Source organism: Phocoena phocoena, chromosome 2 (assembly GCF_963924675.1).
Source record: "Phocoena phocoena chromosome 2, mPhoPho1.1, whole genome shotgun sequence".
Lineage (NCBI taxonomy): Eukaryota > Metazoa > Chordata > Mammalia > Artiodactyla > Phocoenidae > Phocoena > Phocoena phocoena.
The window spans coordinates 102,563,451-102,586,828 of NC_089220.1; the positions used below are offsets into that span (position 1 = coordinate 102,563,451).

General features: G+C 41.1%; 1 protein-coding gene across 1 annotated transcript in view; it reads left to right on the forward strand.

The window, feature by feature from the left end:
- The window catches only part of FAM81A (family with sequence similarity 81 member A), a 50,362-nt gene extending 27,345 nt beyond the window's left edge, over window positions 1-23,017 (forward strand). Inside the window, exons 4-8 of the mRNA XM_065872742.1 lie at window positions 9,420-9,549; window positions 11,397-11,503; window positions 17,523-17,658; window positions 19,233-19,428; window positions 22,893-23,017. Of these exons, the coding sequence (XP_065728814.1) occupies window positions 9,420-9,549; window positions 11,397-11,503; window positions 17,523-17,658; window positions 19,233-19,428; window positions 22,893-23,017 (694 nt within the window). The remainder of the gene's footprint in view (window positions 1-9,419; window positions 9,550-11,396; window positions 11,504-17,522; window positions 17,659-19,232; window positions 19,429-22,892) is intronic.
- The last annotated feature ends 361 nt before the right edge of the window (window positions 23,018-23,378 follow it).

Below are 23,378 nucleotides of genomic sequence, written 5' to 3' on the forward strand. Positions count from 1 at the left end.
ATTTGTGGAGTGGGGATGATTTGTGAGGAGTAAATGAACTAATATAGGTCATGTATCTTGTACAGTGCATGGTATGTAGTACTATTCCTTAAAGTCATTCATTTGCAAATATTTATTGAGCCCCTACTACATGCAAGGCACTGTGCTAGGCACTAGGGTTTTAGTGATGAGAAAAGCAGTTGTCCTTCTTCCTTAAATGCAGCTTATATTCTTTCTAGCAGGAGAGAGAGACATTAAATGAATTATTGCAAAATAATTATTTTATTTCACTTATGATTCTGATTTGTAGATTTGGGGGGGGTTCTGTAGAAATGATATCATCTACAAGTAATGACAATTTAATTTCTTCTTTTCTGATCCTCATATCCTTAGTCTCTTCTTCTTGTCATCTTGTACAGGCTAAAATGTTCAATACAGTTAAGTAGAAATTGTGGTAGTGGGCATCTTTCTCTGGTTTTCAGCTTTAATGAGAATACCTCCAGAGGTTTTCCATTTTTGGATGATAATCAAACATGGATTTATCAGATTCAGTATGTTTTCTTACATTCCAAATTTACTAAGAATCTTTATAATTTGCATTGAGTTTTCTCAAATGTTTTTTGCATCTGTTCAAATCATCAGATAATTTTTCTCTCTTAATCTGTTAATGTAAATTTAGCAAGGTGGCTATATATATTAATGTACAAAGGTCAGTTTCTTTACTGTAAACCAATAGCAAACAACTAGAAAACATGCTTAAAATGAAGATACCATTTAAAATAAAATCAGAGAATGCGTAATAACTAGGCATAGATCTAACAAAAATTATTCAAGACTTCTTGAAAATTTTTTAAAATTTGATTAAGAAATAATAAGAGGGGCTTCCCTGGTGGCACAGTGGTTGAGAATCTGCCTGACAATGCAGGGGACACAGGTTCGATCCCTGGTCTGGGAAGATCCCACATGCTGTGGAGCAACTAAACCCGTGCGCCACAGCTACTGAACCTGCGTGGCATAACTACTGAAGCCCACGCGCCTAGAGCCCGTGCTCCGCAACAAGAGAAGCCACCACAGTGAGAAGCCCGCACACCGCAATGAAGAGTAGCCCCTGCGCGCCGCAGCTAGAGAAAGCCTGTGTGCAGCAACGAAGACCCAACGCAGCCAAAAATATAAATAAATTTATTAAAGAAAAAGAAATAATAAGAAAACATTAGTAAATAGAAATGGGTATTATATTCAAGGGTAGGAAATCTTAATATCTTTAAAAGTATCAGTTTTCACAAATTCATCTTTAGAATCAATGGAATTCCAATTAGAATTCAGAGTTTTACAGAGAAACTTGATAAGATGATCCTAATGTTTATATGTCAGGGTTAAGAGTAAAAAATATCCGGGACACTTCTGAAGATGACCAAGGAGGGGAGAATTGCCCTACCAGATGATAGCAAGACTTGTTATGAAACTACAGTAATTAAGATGGTATGTTGTTGGCTTAGGGATAGAGAAACTGAACAATGGAATAGGATAGAAAGTCCAGAAATTGAACCACACATGTCTGGGACTTTGGTATATGTGATAGATGGCACAGCAGATCAGTGGAGAAAGGAGGGATTGTTCTGTAAGTGGAGCTAGAAATTTTATTATCCTTATCAAAAAAGATCCTTTGTTTCCTGCCTCACACCAGATACAAAATCCACTCCAGATGAGTAAAGGACTTAAATGCTAAACATAAGAATTAAAACTTTTAATAGAAATATATAGATGGATATATTTTAGGCCAGCAGTCCCCAGCCTTTCTGGCACCAGGAACCAGTTTTGTGGAAGACAGTTTTTCCACGGACCGGGGCAGAGGGGATGCGGTTTGGGGATGATTCAAGCACATTACATTTATTGTGCTTCATTTCTATGATTATTACATTGTAATGTATAATGAAATAATTATACAACTCACCGTAATGCGGAATCAGTGGGAGCCCTGAGTTTGTTTTCCGGCAACTAGATGGTCCCATCTGGGGATGACGGGAGACAGTGACACCCGAAGTGTGTTGCTTATGTCTAGTCTCCTCCGTAATCTTGTTTCGGTTGCTGTCACTGCAGAAAACTGCAGGATGTTGGAAATGGAAGCAGGCTTTTCAGTACTTTTGTGGCAATCTCAGGCTGTTCCGCTTTCACCTTAATCCAGATCATATGAAGTTGTCTCAGACATACTTTTAAGGCCACCGTCACTTGCAGTCTCAAGAAGTTGATCCTCTTCTAGCATGGACAAAGTCGCTTCACCTGGCTTATTCACAAATGGGTCGCGGATCCATTCCTTCCCTGTTTGGGGGTCTTTTGTGCTTGAGAGGTAATGCTCAAACTCTTCTGAAAGCTGAGATAGGTGATCATGCACCAGCTGGGAGAAAGAAGGCTCTGGCTCAGTCTCTTTCAAAATCTCTGCTAATGTTTGAAACATGTCAAAAATCCTAACGTTTACTCATCGCCCCCATAATTCCAGTTTGGCTTTGAATGCAGCCACCTTATCTGCCAACTTGAACACAGTTGTGGTTCTCTCCTGAAGTGACAGATTGAGTTCGCTGAGCAGGTTGAATATTTCTCGCAAGTAAGCAAGTTTTTTTTGTTTTTTGTGGGTTTTTTTTTTTGCGGTACGCAGGCCTCACTGCTGTGGCCTCTCCCGTTGCGGAGCACAGGCTCCGGACGCGCAGGCTCAGCGGCCATGGCTCACGGGACCAGCCGCTCCGCGGCATGTGGGATCTTCCCGGACCGGGGCATGAACCCGTGTCTCCTGCATCGGCAGGCGGACTCTCAACCACTGCGCCACCAGGGAAGCCCACAAGTAAGCGAGTTTTGTGACCCATTCTGTGTCACTGAAATGTGCTGCCACTGGTGACTGTTTTTCTAAAATCTCTGGAGCGGCTCTCGTAACTCAGAAACTCTGGCCAGTGACCTACCTTTAGAAAGCCATCTCACTTCTGTGTATAAGAGAAGACGTCTGTGCTCTACGTCCATCTCCTCACGGAGCTGCGCGAACAGACGTGAGTTAAGGGCATGTACTTTAATGTGGCTGATAATGTTAATCACGTCCTGCAAAACGTTGTTAAGTTCAGGTGACATTTTTCGGGTAGCCATCATTTCTCTATGGGTGACACAGTGTGTAGACTCACATTCAGAAGTGACCTCTTTGACCTGAGTAGTGAAACCAGAAAGCTGTCCAGTCATGGCAGCCGCTCTGTCTGTGTATATACTGACACAAAATGACCAATTCAGTTTTCCTGATATGTAATCATTCAAAGACCCTAATAGTTCTGCAGCTGTGGTGTTGGTTGGCAACAAAAGTGCACATGACATATCCTCATGCACATCCTCCTGAAAGATGTATCGCACAAAAACAAGCATTGTTGCCTTGTTGTCAACTTTGGTAGACTCGTCAACCTGGATTGCATACCATGGTGACTCATTAATCCTCTCTAACAGTTGTGCCTTAGTATCTTCTGCTGTTTCATCAATTCATCTAGTTATGGTGCTAGCCGAAAGAGGAACACATGCCACCTTTTGAACTGCAGCCTCTCCTAAAAGTTCACGACAAACGTCCTTAGCAGCAGACAGGATCAACTGTTCACCAACAGTAAAGGGCTTCTTAGCTTTAGCAATGCAGACACATTTCATGCTCTCAGTGCAGACACATTTGATGAAGTGGTGGCCTTCAATACTTGCTTCTGTTCTTCGTGTTCATGTTTTTTTCTTTTGAAAAACTCTAAAGCCTTGTCTTTTAATGCAGGGTGCTTGGTCTCCGCGTGGAGAAGCAGTTTTGAAGGTTTCGTGCCTTTGTTGGGTAGCCGGTTGCCACATATTATACAAAGCGGGCTTGGAGAATGTGAATCACCTGTTGTGATGAACCCATAATTTAAGTAGGACTCTTGGTATTTTCTTTTAAATGCAGCTTTCTTTTTGTTGGCAGTCTTAGAGGCTTCTGCTGTCTCATCATTGGGTCTTTTCAGAGAAGCTCTCCAGCAGCGTTTGTTTATTACTCGTTTTGGCTAGGGTTAGCTTGTGGGCTTACCAAAACTGTGACTGAGATAAGTGCACAGTGTGGGAAAGAGGCGTGGATGGAAGTGGTAAATAAAATAATGGGCGGGCCACGCGTGGACTAAAATAAGTGTTGGATTCTGACTTAAAGCCTGCCACCAGATGCAGCTTAATTGTCACTTACCATTCAGTAATAGGGTTTTTATTTTTTTCATAAATATATTTATTTATTTATTTTTGGCTGGGTTGGGTCTTCGTTGATGCACAAAGGCTCTCTCTAGTTGCAGCGAGTGGGGGCTACTCTTTATTTGGGGTGCGTGGGCTTCTCATTGCTGTGGCTTCTCATGTTGCGGAGCACAGGCTCTAGGCCCGCGGGCTCAGTAGTTGTGGCCCACGGGCTTAGTTGCTCCACACGGGCTTAGTTACTCTGGGGCATGTAGGATCTCCCCGGACCACGGCTCGAACCCGTGTCACCTGCATTGGCAGGTGGACTCCTAACTGCTGTGCCACCAGGGAAGCCAGTAATAGGGTTTTTTTTAAAAACATCTTTATAGGAGTATAATTGCTTTACAATGATGTGTTAGTTTCTGCTTTACAACAAAATGAATCAGTTATATATATACATATGTTTCCATATCTCTTCCCTCTTGCGTCTCCCTCCCTCCCACCCTGCCTATCCCACCCCTCCAGGCGGTCACAAAGCACCGAGCTGATCTCCCAGTGCTATGCGGCTGCTTCCCACTAGCTATCTACCTTACGTTTAGTAGTGTATATATGTCCATGCTTCTCTCTTGCTTTGTCACAGCTCACCCTTCCCCCTCCCCATATCCTCAAGTCCATTCTCTAGTAGGTCTGTGTCTTTATTCCTGTCTTACCCCTAGGTTCTTCGTGACATTTTTTTTTTCTTAAATTCCATATATATGTGTTAGCATACGGTATTTGTCTCTGTCTTTCTGACTTACTTCACTCTGTATGACAGACTCTAGGTCTATCCACCTCAAGTAATAGGGTTTTGATATGAGTCTACAAGCAGTTGATTTATTATGGTCTCTGCGCAGTCAAACCTGTCTGCTAATGATAATCTGTATTTGCAGCCACTCCCCCGCGCTAGCATCACCGCCTCAGCTCCGCCTCCTGTCAGATCAGCAGCGGCATTAGATTCTCATAAGGAGCGCGAAGCCTAGATCCCTCACATGCGCAGTTCACAGTAGGGTTCGCGCTCCTATGAGAATCTAATGCCACCGCTGATCTGACAGGAGGCGGAGCTCAGGCGGTAATGCGAGCAATGCGGAGCGGCTGTAAATACAGATGAAGCTTCACTCGCTCAGCCCCACCGCTCACCTCCTGCTGTGCGGCCCGGTTCCTAACAGGCCATGGACCAGTACTGGTCTGTGGCCCGGGGGTTGGGGGACCCCTGTTTTAGACCTTTAGGTAGCGGAGGATTTCCTCTTGATATAAAAGGCATTGATGGATTTGATTATTTTAAAATTTAAAACGTTGCTCATCATTCTTAAAGAAGAAGGTAAGAAGTTACAAATTGAGGAAGATATTGGATGGTAAAAGGTTAGTGTCAAGAATGTATAAAGACCTCATACAAGTTAATAAGAATAATGCAAACAACCCAGTATAACAGTGAGTAAGAGACATGAACTGATATCTTACCAAAGAAGAAACAGATATGGCCGATAAACCTGTGAAGAGATTCAACAACACTGGTTAATGTTGAAATGAAAATTTAAAAACATAACAATATATGCTTTTTTACACCCAGCTGATTGGCATCTGAAATATCTGACAATGCCAAGCATTAGAGAGGGTGTAGGTGCCTAAGATCTCTTACCCATTGCTAGTAGGAGTATAAATTAGTGGGGTCTGATATTACCTCCCCATGTTGAACATACACATAGTCTGTGATCCATCAAATTCTGCCTGAGATACATGGTTGTGCTTGTACCACAGGAGAGCATGTTCATAGCAGCATTGTTCACAAGAGCAAAATCCCAAAATAACCCAACGTGCCCAGCAGTGGGACTGTGGACAAATAAATTGTAACAAACAGAATGTTATTCTGTAGTTAAAATGAAGAACTACGGTGGCGTGTAACAATATAGTTGAATCTTAGCAATAAGTGAAAACAGTAAGTATCAAAATATTACATATGATATAATGGCTTTTTAAAAGTTGAATTCAACTAAGCCACACATAACATACTTTCAAGAAATATATATATGTATGTATATATGTATATGTACACACACATGCATATGTGTGTGTATGTGTGTAATATAGTCTTAAAGGGAGAACAAGGGAATGATGACAGGATTCAGAATAGGAGCAGTTATTAAAAAGTAATTAACTGGGGCTTCCCTGGTGGCGCAGTGGTTGAGAGTCCGCCTGCCGATGCAGGGGACACGGGTTCGTGCCCCGGTCCGGGAAGATCCCACGTGCCGCGGAGTGGCTGGGCCCGTGAGCCATGGCCGCTGGGCCTGTGCGTCCGGAGCCTGTGCTCCGCGACGGGAGAGGCCACAACGGTGAGAGGCCCGCATACAGCAAAAAATAATAATAATAATTATAATAATTAACTGAATGAAGTGAGCCATGCATGGACTAATGATGAGAACGTGTCATGAAACAAGGATTAAGAGATTAATGATAATCAATAGTAATAATAATAAGTGTTTATTATAAGAAGTTCAGTAAAAGAGAAATATGGGGCATCCTGAAAGTGTGTACTTGCTGTACCTGATCTACTCTTGTGGCTCCAGGAAGGCTTCCATAAGGAAGTGACTTGTGTGCTTAGCTTGAGGGATGAATAGTAACTAAGCAGGTGAAAAGGTCAGGGAAGAACACTGCAGACGGAGAGAACAGCCTGCATCAAGGCCTTGAAGTGGGAAGGAGTGACATAAGTTCAAAGCCCTGAAGTGTAATCAGTGTGGCTGAGGGCAGAGGAAAAAAAGGGGACAGAATATAGGAGATGATGCAGGGAGGTAAGTGGGTTGGGACCAACTCTTTCTGAGCGTTTTAAAGGATTTTCGTTTTATCCTAAAACAGGAAATTGTTCAAGGAATTTATACAGAATTTAATTAGTTTGATTTTTCTTTGCTCACACTTTTGTTTCTTTGGGGTTAATTCCTAGATTGAAAGGTACATAGAAATATATTCATGTTTCAAGATTTGGGGTATATACTGCCAAGTTGCCCTCAAGAAAGATTATAAAATATACTTTTCCACCTACAGTGTGCGATAATAGCATGATTGTACAAATGCCAGCATTGAGCTTTAAACGTTAAAAAAGATTTCCAGTATAGAAGGATAGTGACATAATTGTTGCTTTGTGTCTATTTTATTATGAACATTGAAATTTAGAAAGTGCATATATGCAGTTTTGTCAGATTGTGTTTTAAAATATTAAAAAATATTTTAGTCAATATTAAACATTTTTTTATCCTAATACTTTTTCTTTCTGTTACTTCCAAAAAGGACTATAGCATTTTAGCCAAATGATTAAGCTAAACAAGTTGTTCAACTTACAGAAAATGTGATTCAGTACCAAGTAAGGACTCAAGAAGTTTGGAATAATTGAACTGGTAGCTTACTTTCTTCAGAGTCTACAAAACAGTAAATTTTCCAAAAATTTTCTTGGTTTGCTCACTGTTGTTTCTTACATCCTACTCCTTCTCTCTGGGTGTTCTTTTCCTCTTACTGAAGTCTATTATTTAATGACTTTTTCAGTATGGCTGTGTGGGTGATACGTTTCTTAATCTTTGTATGTCTAAAACTGTCTTTATTTTGTACTTATTTTTGCATGACAGGTTGTTTCCGCTCAATCCTTAGAAGCTGTTTCTCCAACATCTTATGATATTCATTGTCTTCTGATATCTACTGTCTTCTGATATCAATTGTGTGCTGTCAATCTTACAGTCAGTCAAAAAAGTCATTTTGTCTTTAGTCTCTGGTAGCTTTTAAAATCTTTATCTTTATCATGGGTTATCTGAATTTCACCATGCTCTGTTTATTTTTACTTATGCCACTTTGTATTCATTGAATACTTTAAAACACATGTCTTTTTTCAGTTTTAGAAAGTTGTCAGCACTCACACCTCAAATATTGCTTTTTTGCCATTCTCTCCATTTTTTCTTTTGGGACTTCTCAACCTCTCTTTGACTTATGTTGGCATCTCTTTATTTGTTCTCCATCTTTCTTAACTATTTTTTCATGTTTTGAATCTCTGTCTGTCTTTGCTGCATTCTGAGTGAGCTCCTTGCTACTATCTTCTAATTCACTGATTTTATCTTCAATCATGTCCAGTCATGTTTGTCAGCTCTATTAAGAAAACTGTTTAGCTTATTTCTAGGATTTCTCATTTTTTTCTCTTAACCCCTTATTCGTTTTTCATCTCTGCTTTTTAAAAATAGTTTAGAGTTCTCTTGATGGATGTGAATCTGTCTTTGATTGTTGAGTACTTTAAACATTTGTATTTTAAGCTCATCTGATCCCAGGCCATACATGTGAGTTGAAGGACACTGGCAGTAGGAAGAGTAGAGGCCACAGGAGTCTGGGCTCCTGTAATTTACTTACGCCTTTAGGACTGTTAAGCCTGACGTCTGTATATCCCTTTCCCTCCAAGACGGAGTGCTGCCCGTATGCCCACTTCTATGGCTTGGTGTTCATGATGGGCTGCCCAGATTGCATGGTCACTCAGTGACCCCTGCTTAGGCATGCAGTCTCTACTGGAGCCCAGTAGCAAGCTGGCTGCTCCTTCTCGAAGCAGGAATGATTGTGTTGGAACAGGGCCTGACTTTGCTCTCGATTCCTAGGGGGTCATTCTGTGACTCTGCCGTTAGTGTTTGACAGAGGCTTCATAACCCAGCTTATCTGCCTCAAATACTTTGGGCACCTTTGGAACTGCCAAGTTGTAAGGCTCAAGGGCAGAGCATCTGGGACCAGCTGTAGAGCCTTCTGCCCTGGACCACACTTAAAGCATATAGCCTTACAGGTGGTTTGTAAAAGGTTAGGAATAGTACTTTCAAATGTGGTAGAAGTTGCCTCCAAAATCCAAAGAGGCCCCGAACCTGAGAGGGCGGGAGTGGTACTACAGAGCGACAGACCACATCTGGCTCACTGTGTAAGCTTTTTGTAATTGGGCTCTCACGGCATATTCAGTTTTGTACTCGTGAGCCTTGTAAAGACTTTGTTGCTTTGATGGTTACATCTCTAGTCTTATTAAGCAACATCCCTGTGGTTTAACTTAAAAACCGTAGTGAGAGCAGCTCTCCGAATTCATTCAGAACTCTTACAAGGCATGATTCATAGTGCAGTTTCTTTGAGTGCGGTCGCGCACTTTATAGCGTGTAAGGATGCTTTAGCGCGTGTTTGAAGACTTTGATAAGAATTATCTTTGTCGTTCGCCCGGATAGATGTGACGCCAGCATAGCCAGGCTCTCTGCTGAGCACAAAACGACCTACGAGGGGCTCCAGCACTTGAACAAAGAGCAGCAGGCTGCCAAGCTGATCTTGGAAACGAAAATCAAAGATGCAGAGGGACAGGTATGACCTGTTTCAGGTACCTTTTTGAAAGTGAGTATTTGTTCTTATCCAAGAATAACATGGTGTTGATTATTTCCTGCCTGAGAAACTAGGTAGGGCACCCAGCCTAAGCATCCCTTTTCTTCTTCCTCCTCCTGTTTCACTGGAGTGGCCCTTTGTGAGTATGTGACCAAAATGCCAAGATTTTTCAGTACAGTCCTAATTTTAAAGATTCTTTCCCCTCCTTCAAACAATTAACATGTTCCCAAACTTCTAAATTATATCTCCAAAACTACCTCTTACACAGGTAAGTGATCAAAGCATTGTTTTACAGGGCACTCGTCCCAGTTGGGGCTCAGGAAATAGATACTTTATTCATGACACTTATGGACTACCGCATCACATAGTTTGTATGTGGGAAAAGATTAAAACAAAGCTAGAGAGTAGGCTGGCTAATAAATTTCAGAGTATTCCACCTTGCAATTCACAGATTGATTTCTCAAAGCAAAGCTCTTGGCATTTCAGTTTGTTTTTTGGCTTCTCCCCTTTGCCATAATGGGGCCTATCTTCTAGGACTTTCCCTACAGTGTCGGCCTTACTTGCTGTTCTTCATGTAAAGAGAGACTGTTCAGTAAAATGGGGTATCTAGTCAATTTACTGGGTTAAACATACTTGTGTGCTAGCTACCTCTGATAAGGATCTAAAGCTACTTATGTAAAAAATAGTTATTATAAAACCTTGAAAAAAAGAATAAAATGAAATAAGTCCAATGATTTTCTCTAAAGAAATGTGAGGACAGAATTATTAGATCAGAAAATAGATGCTAAGGAAGTACTAAGCTTTCTAGTAGCCAAACCGAGTAAAAAACATATAGAAATCCATAAAAAGAGACATAATTTTTCTTTGTTTCGGATCTGATGAACACTTATTCTGTGAATCTCGAATTAAGGAACATTGAACATCAGAATTTTTGCAGAAAATAAAGGCATTTCGTAAAGGGCTAGTTTTATATCATTCAATACATTTTAATAAAAAGACAAGGGAAATGGATAGGTAGTGGGACAAAGGAGTGAGAGGGGTTATAGTTTAAAAAGTATATATTCTGGTAACTTAACTTGATATGGAGGTAAATCTGGGACCTTGATGGAATTTGTAAGTGATAAGAATTCCATTCTGTGATTAGCAACCACACTAATGGTAGAAATTCCAAGGTAAAAATGACTTACATTTTATGCCAGCAGGGGGAAGTAGTGCTCCCGGGCAGAAGCTGGGCTTGCTCATCAGAGACCTGTAGTTAAGTGCTCAGTGCATGATATTTTGGCAGTGCTACTGGTCTGATTTTTTTTTTTTTTTTTTTTTTTTTGGCTGTGCCACGCAGCTTGTGGGATTTCAGTTCCCTGACCATAGAATGAAACTGGGCCACGGCAGTGAAAGCCCAGAATCCTAACCACTAGACCACCAGGGAACTCCTTTGGTCTTGATTTATTTATTTATTTATTTTCGGTATGTGGACCTCTCACTGTTGTGGCCTCTCCCGCTGCGGAGCACAGGCTCCGGACACGCAGACTCAGCGGCCATGGCTCACGGGCCCAGCCGCTCTGTGGCATGTGGGATCTTCCCGGACCGGGGCACGAACCCGTATGCCCTGCATCGGCAGGCGGACTCTCAACCGCTGCGCCACCAGGGAAGCCCCTGGTGTTGATTTCTGATGGGTGTGTATAAAAGAAAATGGAAGTGGAGAGATGAGGTGATCTCCTAAATGAATTTATGAAATTAGATTGAATTTAATGCCATTGACGAGAATACAGCTCACTAATTACCTCTGAAAAGGTTTGATAGGACATTTACAAGCGAAGTTTCTTTTCCAGATTTCTCAGCTTTTGAACAGAGTGGACTTGTCGATATCCGAGCAAAGCACCAAACTGAAGATGTCCCACAGAGACAGTAACCACCAGCTTCAGCTTTTGGATAATAAGTGAGTAATCAACTTAGAAACATCTGTTTTGGTTGAAGTTCTTCATGAGCTTACTCAATGCTATAATTTTTTCCCTTTTGGTTTTTATTTATTGCACAAGCAAAGTGAAAACCATAATGGAAGTTCATGGGAAAATTTCCTTGTAGCCTGTTGCCACTTTACCTTCCTAATTATTGTTTTTAGTGATTGGATAACAACCTATCTGTTTATCCAACATATATTTCTTGAATATGGCCTAGGTGCTGAGGATCCAGTAATGAAGAAAAACGGGCTCTGTTCTTATCCTTGCAGAGTTGATAGTCTAGGGAGCTGATGAGTATTAATCGAATAATGACCTAAATATAGCACACTAAATATGGTGCATGCTATATTGTCACTAATGGTGATAAGCGCTTTGAAGGAAAGATACGTGGTTGTGGTACGCTGAATAATGGTTCCTCCAAATATCGCCACGTCCTAATCCGTGTGACTATTATATGGCAAACAGGGACTTTGCAAATGTGATTAGATTAAAGATCTTAAGATGAGTAGATGATACAGTGTTATCTATGTAAACCCGATGTAATAGTCCCTAGAGTCTCTATAAGAGGGAGGCAGGAGGGTTAGAATCAGGAGAGAAGGCCATGTGACAACAGAAGCGGAGATTGGAGCGTGATGTGCTATGAAGGTGGGGGAGGGGACCGTGAGCCATGGAAGACAGGCGGCCACTAGGGGCTTAAAAAGGCGAGGAAACTGTTCTCCCCTCAGAGCCTCCAGAAGGGACCACCTCTGCTCCAGTGAAAACTGATTTCAGACTTCTGGCCTTCAGAACCAAAAAGGAATGACTGTGTTGTTTTAAGCCACCAAGTGTGTGGTGACGTGTCACAGTAGCCGTGGGAAGCTAACAGGCTGGTGCTGTGAGAATGAGTAACAGAAGCCTGGTTGTGGGACCTTCCGGAGGAGGCGATGTTGGGAGTGAGAGCTGAAGCACGAATGGCATTCACGAGGAAAAGAGTGAGGTGAAGACACAGGAAATGGAATAGCCCGTCGCGGGAGGAATGTGACATGAGGGAAACTGCAGGGTGCAGAGGGGGCTGAACAGAGCGTGCTGGTGGGGAATGAGGCTGGAGAGGAGGTGGGCCAGCATGCAGGGCCCTGTCGACCGTGTTCAGGACATCTTCTTTCTTTCCCTGGAGCAATAAGGAGCCGTTGGAGGATTTTAAGCAGATAGGGTGATTATAGTCAGATGTATATGTTATTTTTTTTAAATGGCCTTGATTGCAGTTGGAAGATGGATCACAGGGGCTGAAGCAGAGATGGGGACGTCGGCTGCGGGGGGCAGTGTTGCAGGCGTCTAGGTGAGAGAGGTCTGCACCTAGGGGCTGCTGAGCTGTCTAGTTAAGAACCGTCTAATGTGTTGTACCTTGCATTGTGTTTTAGTGACACTTTAAACTGGACTTGCCCCCACTGAAACTCATCTCCTGCTCTTCTGCTCAATCACAGAACCACACACTTTTCCCTGTCTTGATTCTTCATGAGCTTGGCATTTTCCTGCCAAAGCAGAGCCAGTAGTGACCATAGATGTGTATGTGTGTGTTTGTTTGTGTATTTGACTTATCATATTTTTTTAAAGATGACTTCAGTATGGAACTTTGTTAGAGGCTTGTGGAAGTTTTAAATTTATTATTCTCCTGGTTCTTGTATCTCATTCTCTCCATGCTTAATGCCATTTTAGGGTTATGGCTGATTTAACAGGAATTCTCTTATGAAAACCATGTTTCCTTTCCTCTAATTATCTGTATTTATATCATTACTGAGTCATGTCACTCTTTCTCATAGATTCTGCAGTCTTGCCAAGTACAGAAAGATCTCCCATCCCCTTCCTTCCATCGCACAGGAAGAAAATAAACATCTTAAGTATTTTTTCTTCCTTAGTAGATATTATTAGCAGTCATGAACATCTTTCTTTTTCTTCCTACAATTTAAAGTCCAGAAGTCTAGACACAAAGGCTGTTCACAGAGGTAAGGGGACCAAGCCTGGGGCCTGTGTAAGGTAGAAGGACAGATTAGAGACCCAAAAGGTAAAACCCTGGTTGGATGAACTAGGAGAAAAAAAAAAATATTCCACAGAGACATCATAAGGAAACTTTCCTGTCGAAATCTTGATTCTGGGTAGAAGGGTAAAAGGCATTCCTTGAAAATTCAGGACCACAGTACAACTTTTACGCGGATTTAGAGTTAGAATTCACGTTACCCAGGCACCTTGAAGAAACCAGAATAAGTAATTTATCTTAGAATGATCTTGATTTGGTAGTGGCCCGAGATGCCTGGCAGAAACAAATGCAAATACTCAGTCTTCCCACAGACATGAAATTCTAAGGAACATGAATGTACAGTCAGAAATTGTAGGCCAGGGGAGCTAAGATCCCACATGTCTCGCGGCCAAAAAACCAAAACGTAAAACAGAAGCAATATTGCCAAATTCGGTAAAGACTTTAAAAATGGCCCACATCAGAAATTGTAGGCCAACACAAGGAAAAAAAAATCACATAAGTCATAGAGTGAGAAGAAACAACAATAAGCAGAATCAGACTTCTAAATACTGCATATATAGGAATTCTTAGATAAAGTGAGTGTGTGTATATATGTATGTATGTGTATGTGTGGGTATTCACACACATACACATTTTGAAGGTACAACCAAGGAATAAAAGCTTAACCAAAAATGAACAGTCAGGGGAATTCCCTGGCTGTCCAGTGGTTAGGGCTCTGTGCTCTCACTGCTGAGGGCCTGGGTTCAAGCCCTGGTCGGGGAACTAAAATCCCACAAGTGACATGGTGTGGCCAGAAAAAAACCCAACAGAATTGACCAACAGCCAAATTGAGCTTCTAGAAAATATAATCATTGAAAATAAAATGTAACTTCTTGCCTCACCTGACCAGGGAGCCTGAACAGTGACCCAGATGGCCTTGGAGTCCAGCTTATAACCCTAGAAGTGGAGCCCAGCCCATGGCCCCACTTGATTGCCGAGCAGAGCCTTTGGCTTTGCCCAAGCAAGGAACCCAACCAACAACCCCTCCTAAAAGCAGAACATACCCAGTGACCTTACCTGACTAGGGAGCCCAGAGAGCAACCCCACTCAACCACAGAGCACAGCCTGCAGCTCCACCTGACTGCAGGGTACAGCTGGTGGCCCTGCCTGACCAGGGATCCCGGCCAGTGACCTTACTCATCAGGGGTGCACAACCAGCAGCCTGCCCAGTTGTGGAGCCTCAGGCCCCATCATGGAGTCATCAACCAGCACCAGCACTATGCTAGGGGACACAATGACCCCACCGGACCAGAGGGAACTGCAGAGTCCAGCTGTGCGACCCAGCTAGCAGCCCTGCCTTCCCTGGGAGCCCAGCCAGTAGGATCACCTGACCGTAGAGCCCAGCCAGCAGTCCCCCACCACTCACACCTCAGCCCTGCCCAACTAGAGACCTAACAGACATATATAGAGCACTCCATCCAACAGCTGCAGAATATACATTCTTCTTAAGTGCACACAGAACATTCTCAGGATAAATCATATGTTAGGTGACAAAACAAGTCTTAACAAACTAAAGAAGAGTGAAATCATGTTAAGTACCTTTTCAAACCAAAATGGTATGAAACTAAAAATAAATGACAAGAGTAAATTCGGAAAATTCACACATATGTGAAAATTAAAGAACACACCCCTGAACAACCAGTGGGTCAAAGAAGATCAAAAGGGAAATTCGAAAAATCTTGAAACAAATGAAAATGGAAACACAACATACCAAAACTTATGGGATGCCACAAAGGCAGTTCTATGAAGAAAAAAGAAAGACCTTGAATAAACAACCTACCTTTATACCTCAAGGAATTAGAAAAAGAAGAATAAACTAAGCCCAAAGATAGCAGAAGGAAGGAAATGATAAAGATTAGGCCCGAAATAAATGAAATAGAGAGTAGGAAATAACAGAAAAACAACTGGGGGAAAAATCAATAAAACTAATTGTTAAGCCAAATAGACAAAACTTTAGCTAGACTAACCCAGACAGAAAGAAAGAGGACTCAAATAAATAACATTATAAACGAAAGAGGAGATACTCTAACTGGTAACACAGAAATACAGAGGATCATAAGAGACTACTATGCACGGTCGTATGCCAACAAATTGGATAACTTAGAAGACATGAATAAATTCCTGAAACAACCTACTAAGCCGGAATCATGAAGAAACAGAAAATCTGAACAGACCAATGATGAGAAAGGAGATTAAATCAGTAATCAAAAGCCTCTCGACAAAGAAAACTCCAGGACCAGATAGCTTCGTGAGTGAATTCTAACAAACATTTAAAGAAGAATTAATGCCAGTCATCCTCAAACTCTTCCAAAAAGTTGGAGAGAACCCTTCCAAACTCATTTTATGAGACCAGCAGTACTCTGATACCAAAACCAGGTAGACATTACAAGAAAAGAAAATTACTGGCCAATATCCCTGATGAACATAGATGCAAAAAATCTCAAAATGCTAAGAAACCAATTCAACAGCACATTAAAAGAATCATACACCATGATCAACTGGGATTTACCCCTGGGATGCAAGGATGTTTCAATGCACACAAATCAATCAGTGTGATACATCACATTAACAGAATGAAGGATAAAAATCATTCGAGCATCTCAATAGATGTGGAAAAAGCATTTGACAAAATTCAACATCATAATAAAGACTCTCAACAATTTGGGTACAGATAGAATGTATCTCAACATAATAAAGTCCACACATGACAAGCCCACAGCTAATCTAATACTCAACGATGAAATTTTGAAAGCTTTTTCTCTAAGATCAGAAACAAGACAAGGATGCCCACTCTCACCAGTTCTGTTCACCATAGTGCTGGAACTCTTGGCCAGAGCAATTAGGCAAGAAAAAGAAATGAAAGGCATTCAAATCAGAAAAGAAGAAGCAAAATTATCCCTGCTTGCAGATGATATCATCTTATAGAGAAAACTCTAAGGACTCCATCAAAGAACTATTAGAATAAATGAATTCAGTAAAGCTGCTGTGCTCCATGGTCAGTCTCCCAGTTTAGGTGGGGCTCCATAGTTGGGCAGGACTGCTGGCTTGGCTTCCTGCCCAGGTAAGGCTGAGAAGCTTTGTTTTTGATGATATGACCAGGAAGTTTACTTATCACTTCCTCATGTGTCCCATTGCCTGGCTTAGCCATAGGGCCACACATAGCTGCCAGGGAGGCTGAGAAGTGTAGTTTTGACTAGGTAGCTGTGGATCCAGTTCACATTTGAGGGTTTCTTAATAGGGAAGAAGAGGAGAACAGATACTGCAGAGAATTGGGGGCTTCTACCACAGTGGGTGTTCATTTTATTATTATTAGTAAGTCACATATATCCTTGTGTACTTTTATTACTTTCATAATAAAAATAAAAGGGGAGGCAGCAAGTGTGGGGTGTTATTTTAAGGTATGTGGAAAGGGAGAGTTATATAGGAATAGAAGTTAGGGGTTGTTTTTTTTTAATCTTCTGTTTGGTTTAAATTAAGAAATATATCTGTATGGGGCAAGAGCAATTTGGAGGACATTAGAGAGATAGGGAGCCAGGCTCCAGTCCTGGGAGATAAGAGGGAGAAGCAGGAAGAGTCCAGAGCAAGAGGGGAGCCTGGAGGGGAGCCAGGCTACCGTGTCCTTTGAGCCAAGAGCACCCTGGACCCTCTGAACTGCAAAGATTAGTACGTAGCATGGCTCTCTGTCACTGTGTGACACCTTGGTGTCCACACTGTCAGCTCTGCACGGGTGGGAGTATTATTAGGTGCTTTTCTGTTATATCCTCCTTCTCTCCTCCCTTCCCAATGTAGCGCTAAGTGCAATTCTAAGAAAAAGGTAAGCATGTAATTCTGAGTGAGCTGAATTTAAAGCTGATATATTTCTGAGAGATTTGATAGTCAGAGACTGAGACTGTTTGATGTCATATTAAAATGGTTTTATGACTAACTTGCTAACTTCCTTATTTTAGATTTAAAGGTACAATTGAGGAACTCAGTAACCAGATTTTATCTGCACGGAATTGGTTGCAACAGGAACAAGAACGGATGGAAAAAGAACTTTTACAGAAAATCGATCAGCTTTCCTTTGTTGTTAAGGAAAACAGTGTAGGTGTTGATGTTCAGCCATAAACATAGTAAAGTTATTCGGTGGGACCTGCAATGTTTGAATAATACCTCGTAACTTATCATTGACTTATTTAGCACCACATTAAGCTGTTACAGTTGTTTCTTGCCTTAGAGTCTCTTTCCATGGTTCATATTGACTCTTTGTGTTTGTTATAGAGAGACAGAGCACTTTGACTTGTTTTGGTTAACAAAGACTAAGTAGAAATTTTCAGTGCTTTCAGCTAAGATGAAGCCAAATCCAGACCTTAATGAACCAAATTGTCCAGCTGCATTTACAATTACATACTTCATTTAGTTTGTTTTAATTCTGCGATCTGGTAGAAACAGTGTTGACTAGATTTCTCCCTCCAGGCCCCTCCATCAAACTATAAACCCAGTATGAGGTGTCACAGTGCAAGATCTACACAGAATCCAGTTTTCTTTTCCATGTTCCTTCTCATTTTACCCCACTCTTCTGCAGAACTAAGGTTTGCAGAACTACTCAAAAATCATATCAAGGAAGCCTTGCATATATAGTATTCAATATCAGTACTTGGCAAGCAGTTGTTTTTTGGTTTGGTTATCTAGCCTGACCATCTCCCTCTCCCTTCTCTTTTCTTTCACTGCTTCCTCCCCTTGGACTTTGATGGAGCATAAGTGACTGGTGTAGATTGCATCTCTGGCTCTGCTGTCTCTCGATGCTGAGGTGTTGAACTGCAGACTGTGCACTGAACACGTCAAGAGAGTTTTGTTATGCTGTAGCCCCCTTACAGCTTGATGTTTGTAGTCTTGGCCTCTAAGGCTTGCCTGCAGACCCAGATTCTCATAAGAACCAAGCATAGTGGAGAGGAAAGGAAAGAAAATATTCTGTTTCAAATATTTCTTTACATGTCTCCATATTTTTATCAGATCTCCTGATTTACTTAGATTCATAATAATACATTTGTAGGCTTCTAGGTCTTTGGAGCACTATTTTTACATCTAGATAGGCTTAATAACTAACAATAAACTCCAGGATAATGGTGACTTTAATATGATAGAAGCTTATCTATCTTTCACGTAAAAGAAGTCTGGGTGTAGGAATCACAGGGCTAATGTGGTAGCTTGTCAGTCCTCAGTGACCCATGATCTTTCTGGTTTACCTCTCTGCCAGTCCTAGAGAGTGACCCTTGTACTCATAGTTCAAGATGGCTGCTAGAGCTCCAGCCATCACCTCTTAGTTCCAAGAACAGAAGAAAGAAAGAAGAGGCAAGGATATGCCTCAGCTATTTTTTAACTTTTCCTGGAAGTTGCCACATACGTTTGTACTTATATCTCATTAGCCAGAACTCAGTCATAGGGCCACAGCAAACTCAGGAGACAATAGAAGAGGTAGTCTTTACTCTGGGTGACCTTATAGCCAGCTGAAAATCAGGGCTCTGTTATGGAAGAGGGGGAGAATGGATACTGGGGTGAGCACCAAGCAACCTTTGCAATTCTGTTCCCTGCAGATTGTTCTTAAATGGTATTATGACTGATGCAAATGCATCGGACTCTTTGGAGTAATCAAGTGCCATTCTTATCGTGGATCTCAGGGAGCCAGTGAAAGGGACATGGAGAGGAAGCTCAGCCAGATGTCAGCCAGACTGGACAGAATAGAAGAGAGTCAAAAGAAGAATCTGGAGGTGCAGAGGACAAAACAAGAAGAGGAGAAGGTGCATGGGCGAATCAGCAAGCTTGAGTTACAGATGACCGAGGACATGAAGGAAATGAAAGCAGAAGTTGATGCGGGTAGGCCAGAAAGAAAACAGTTCTCTGGGTCATTTTCTATTTGATCTAAAAGCCAATGAATTAATATTACCCTACAACTACCACCAACCTGGCTGATGAAGTGTCCTTAGGTGATTTTCTAAGTAGCTGTGGTATATTAAACGAAAATGTTGCTTCATAGCCAAGGACGTGAAGATAGACCTCGAGAGACAGGCAAACAGACCTAAAATCGCTTAGCTTGCAACTGATGTACATTTTCTTTAGTGCCATCTGCAGATTCTTTTCTGATCAAAGCCAAGGTCAATATGCCTCAGAAATAAGCATATATCTTTTTTTTTAGGCTTAAATACTTTCTTTATTCTATATTTACTAAATGTGTCTCCCATGCTTATTTGATCCATTATATAATCTAGCAACAAAGAACTAGAGAATATATAGGGAGTAAGACAAAATGAAATCTTAACGAAATTAAAGAGGATATTTTTATTCTTTAAGATTAAATACTATTAAAACTAAAATGCATTGTTTTCTTCTCTGTTAAAAGCAATTTTATATGTATATGTATAAAGCATATATCTTTGAGGGGCCTTTGAAGGCTTATTTTATACTGCTGGCAATATCCCACCATGGCGATGAATGATTTTCCTCTGCTCAAAAGTCCACAGGGCCCATTCCTCCACACTTGTTTAGAAGACAGTGTTAGAGATGATTTTAAGTTCTGAAGTGCTGCCAGGTAAAGGAGGGATTCGATTTATCCTCTGAACTCAGGAATACAGAACTGGGACCAATAACTGGAAGTTACCTGAAGACAGACTTTAACTCAGTATGAAGCAGAAGTGTCTACAGTTAACGGTCCTAGAGAGACACGGGTGCTTTGTGAGCCTCAGAGCTCTTTACTGAAAGTATTTAAGTGAAGACTTGTTGACCATGGTCAGGAAAGAGAAGACAGTTGGGTAGTGTGGGAAGGGGAACTATATTATCTCCTGATTCCTTCCAGTTTTCTGGTTCTGTGAATTTTCTTCATGGAATTGTTCTATTTTGGCCACATGGAAATAAAAGTAGCTAGTTATCCCAAGGATAATTTTGTTGTAACCACCACAAGGTTACTATTTTATTTAAGGAGAAGCTGCCATTCAATTTATGACTTTTAGAACTTGTGAAGAGAAAAATGAATTTTCCTCCTTGGTCTTTTGGTCTTTTGGGTAGAATATGGTATATGAATATTTTATTGATGGTTAACTTTGCATCATTTGCTGAGTGGATTTATTATCAGCTATCCAACATATCACTGAGGTTGTGAATAGTTAGTACCTAATAAGAAATGCATATGAGCCTTTTAAAAATTAAAAATATTGACTTTTTCTTGTTACGAAAACAAACTTCTTAGTGGAAAATCATAAAGCACAAAAAAAAAAAACCCTCCTATTACCCAGAGTTCTTTTATACATATATTATCTTTCTATACATACAGGATATATATATATGCTTTTCCAAATACAGGCTCATGCAATACATGCTGAATTGTAACCTACTCTTTTATTTAGTAATATGTTGTATCTTTTCATTCAGTAAGGACATTATTTTTTTTAAAACTCACTCATTTTTTATTATTAATATTATTTTGGCTGCACCATGTGGCTTGCGGGATCTTTAGTTCCCTGACCAGGATTGAACCCAGGCCCTCGGCAGCGAAAGTACTGAGTCCTAACCACTGGACCACCAGGGAATTTCCAACAAAATTATTTTTAATATGGAGTTTTTATACTTCTTTTTCATGAATTGTTACATAAAGAAAATTTTCTGAGAGAAAACTCCAAATATGCTAATGAAGACAAGATGTTTTTGACACTTACTTTAAAAACCAATAGGGGACTTCCCTGGTGGAGCAGTGGTTAAGAATCCACCTGCCAATGCAGGGGACATGGATGGGTTCGATCCCTGGTCCAGGAAGATCCCACATGCCGTGGAGCAACTAAGCCCGTGCGCCACAACTACTGAGCCTGCACTCTAGAGCCCGTGAGCCACAACTACTGAGCCCGTGAGCCACAACAACTGAAGCCCGTGCACCTAGAGCCAATGCTCTGCAACAAGAGAAGCCATTGCAATGAGAAGCCTGTGCACCGCAACGAACAGTAGCCCCTGCTCACCGCAACTAGCGAAAGCCCATGCGCAGCAACGAAGACCCAAAGAAGCCAAAAATAAATTAATTAATTAATTTTTAAAAAAGCAATACGAATATAGAATAATACAAAATTACCTTTTGCTTGGGAATTTTTTCTATTTTTAGCTTTTTATTCTGAAATAATTTCAAATTTAGTAAAACCATTAAGACTAGTCCAAAACCTATACATCTTTCACTTAGATTCACCAGTTGTTAACACTTTTGAAATTTGCTTAATGTGTGAGTGTGTGTATGAATATAATTTTTTTTCCTAAATCTTTTGGGAGTAAGTTGCAGAAGCCAGAGTACCTTTTTACCCCTATATTATTTCAATGTATATACCCTAAGAACAAGGACATTCTCTTAAGTAACTATGGTACAGTGTAATATTGATGAAACATTTTTCTTTTTTTTTTTTTTTAAGGAATTTTGCCTTTTTAAAAAAAATTTTATTTATTTATTTTTGCTGGGTTGGGTCTTTGTTTCTGTGTGAGGGCTTTCTCTAGTTGCGGCAAGCAGGGGCCACTCCTCATTGCGGTGCGCGGGCCTCTCACTATCGCGGCCTCTCTTGTTGCGGAGCAGAGGCTCCAGACGCGCAGGCTCAGTAGTTGTGGCTCACGGGGCTAGTTGCTCCGCGGCATGTGGAATCTTCCCAGAGCAGGGCTCGAACCCGTGTCCCCTGCATCGGCAGGCAGATTCTCAACCACTGCGCCACCAGGGAAGCCCTGATGAAACATTTTTCAATACTCAATTTTCAAGTTTCACCATTGTTTCCTTTACAGCAGACCTTCCCCAATCCAGGTTCTAATCCAGAATCACATATCATATTTAGTTATCATGTTTCTTTATTTAGTCTCCTTTAATCTAGGTCAGTTCCACAGTAATGCTGTCATCATTAAAGAGCACAAGCCAGCATTTTGTGGAGTGTCCCACAGTTTGGATCTGTTTGCTTCCTTTTAATTAGATTCAGGGTGTACATTTTGAACAGAAATGCCACAGAAGTGATGTGTCCTTCCCAGGGTTTTCTTATCGAGGATACATGATGTTGGTTCCTCCCAGTGTTGGTGAAGTTAGCTTTGATCTCTTGGTTAAAGTGGTGTCTGTCAGATTTCTCCACTGTAATATTTCCTTTTTCCCTTTGTATCTATCTGTAGGGAGATACTCTGAAACTAGGTAACTATTCTGTTTCCCATCAAACTATTATTCCAGTAGTTTTAGTATCTATTGATATCTTTTGCCCAGATCAATTATTACTATCTGCTGTAGATTTGATACAGGCTTGTTTTTTAATATTGACTCCTATGAAATTTACCTCTTCTTAAAGGGTTTACAGCCATCTATGAAAGCATAGGATCCCTCAGGCAAGTTCTCGAAGCCAAGATGAAGCTGGACAAGGACCAGCTACAGAAGCAAATCCAACAGATGCAGAAGCCGGAAGCTCCAATGTGAAGGGACTTGGGACATGGACCTCAAAGGTGGTTTTGCCAGTGGGGCCGGGAACTGGATACCTCTGTAGCCAGGCTGTACCTGCATTCAGAGTTGTTCTATTCATGGTGTGCATGGGCCGAGAAATGTGTTTTCATGGTTCTAAATGTTTACCTGGAGTCTTGAAAACACTCTCTTTAAAAGTATTACGTACAGTTTTTACCACTTTATTCCACTTCTCTAAATTCAATGGAATATCCTGCCCTCCCTGGATTTTGAAAGGCTTTTATCCCTTTCGTTTTATGAATGAGAAAAGACTTAACAATTTTCCTTCGATGCTTGATGCTCTAGCCAAGACTTTACTCTTGAAAAATGTCGTGGTGAT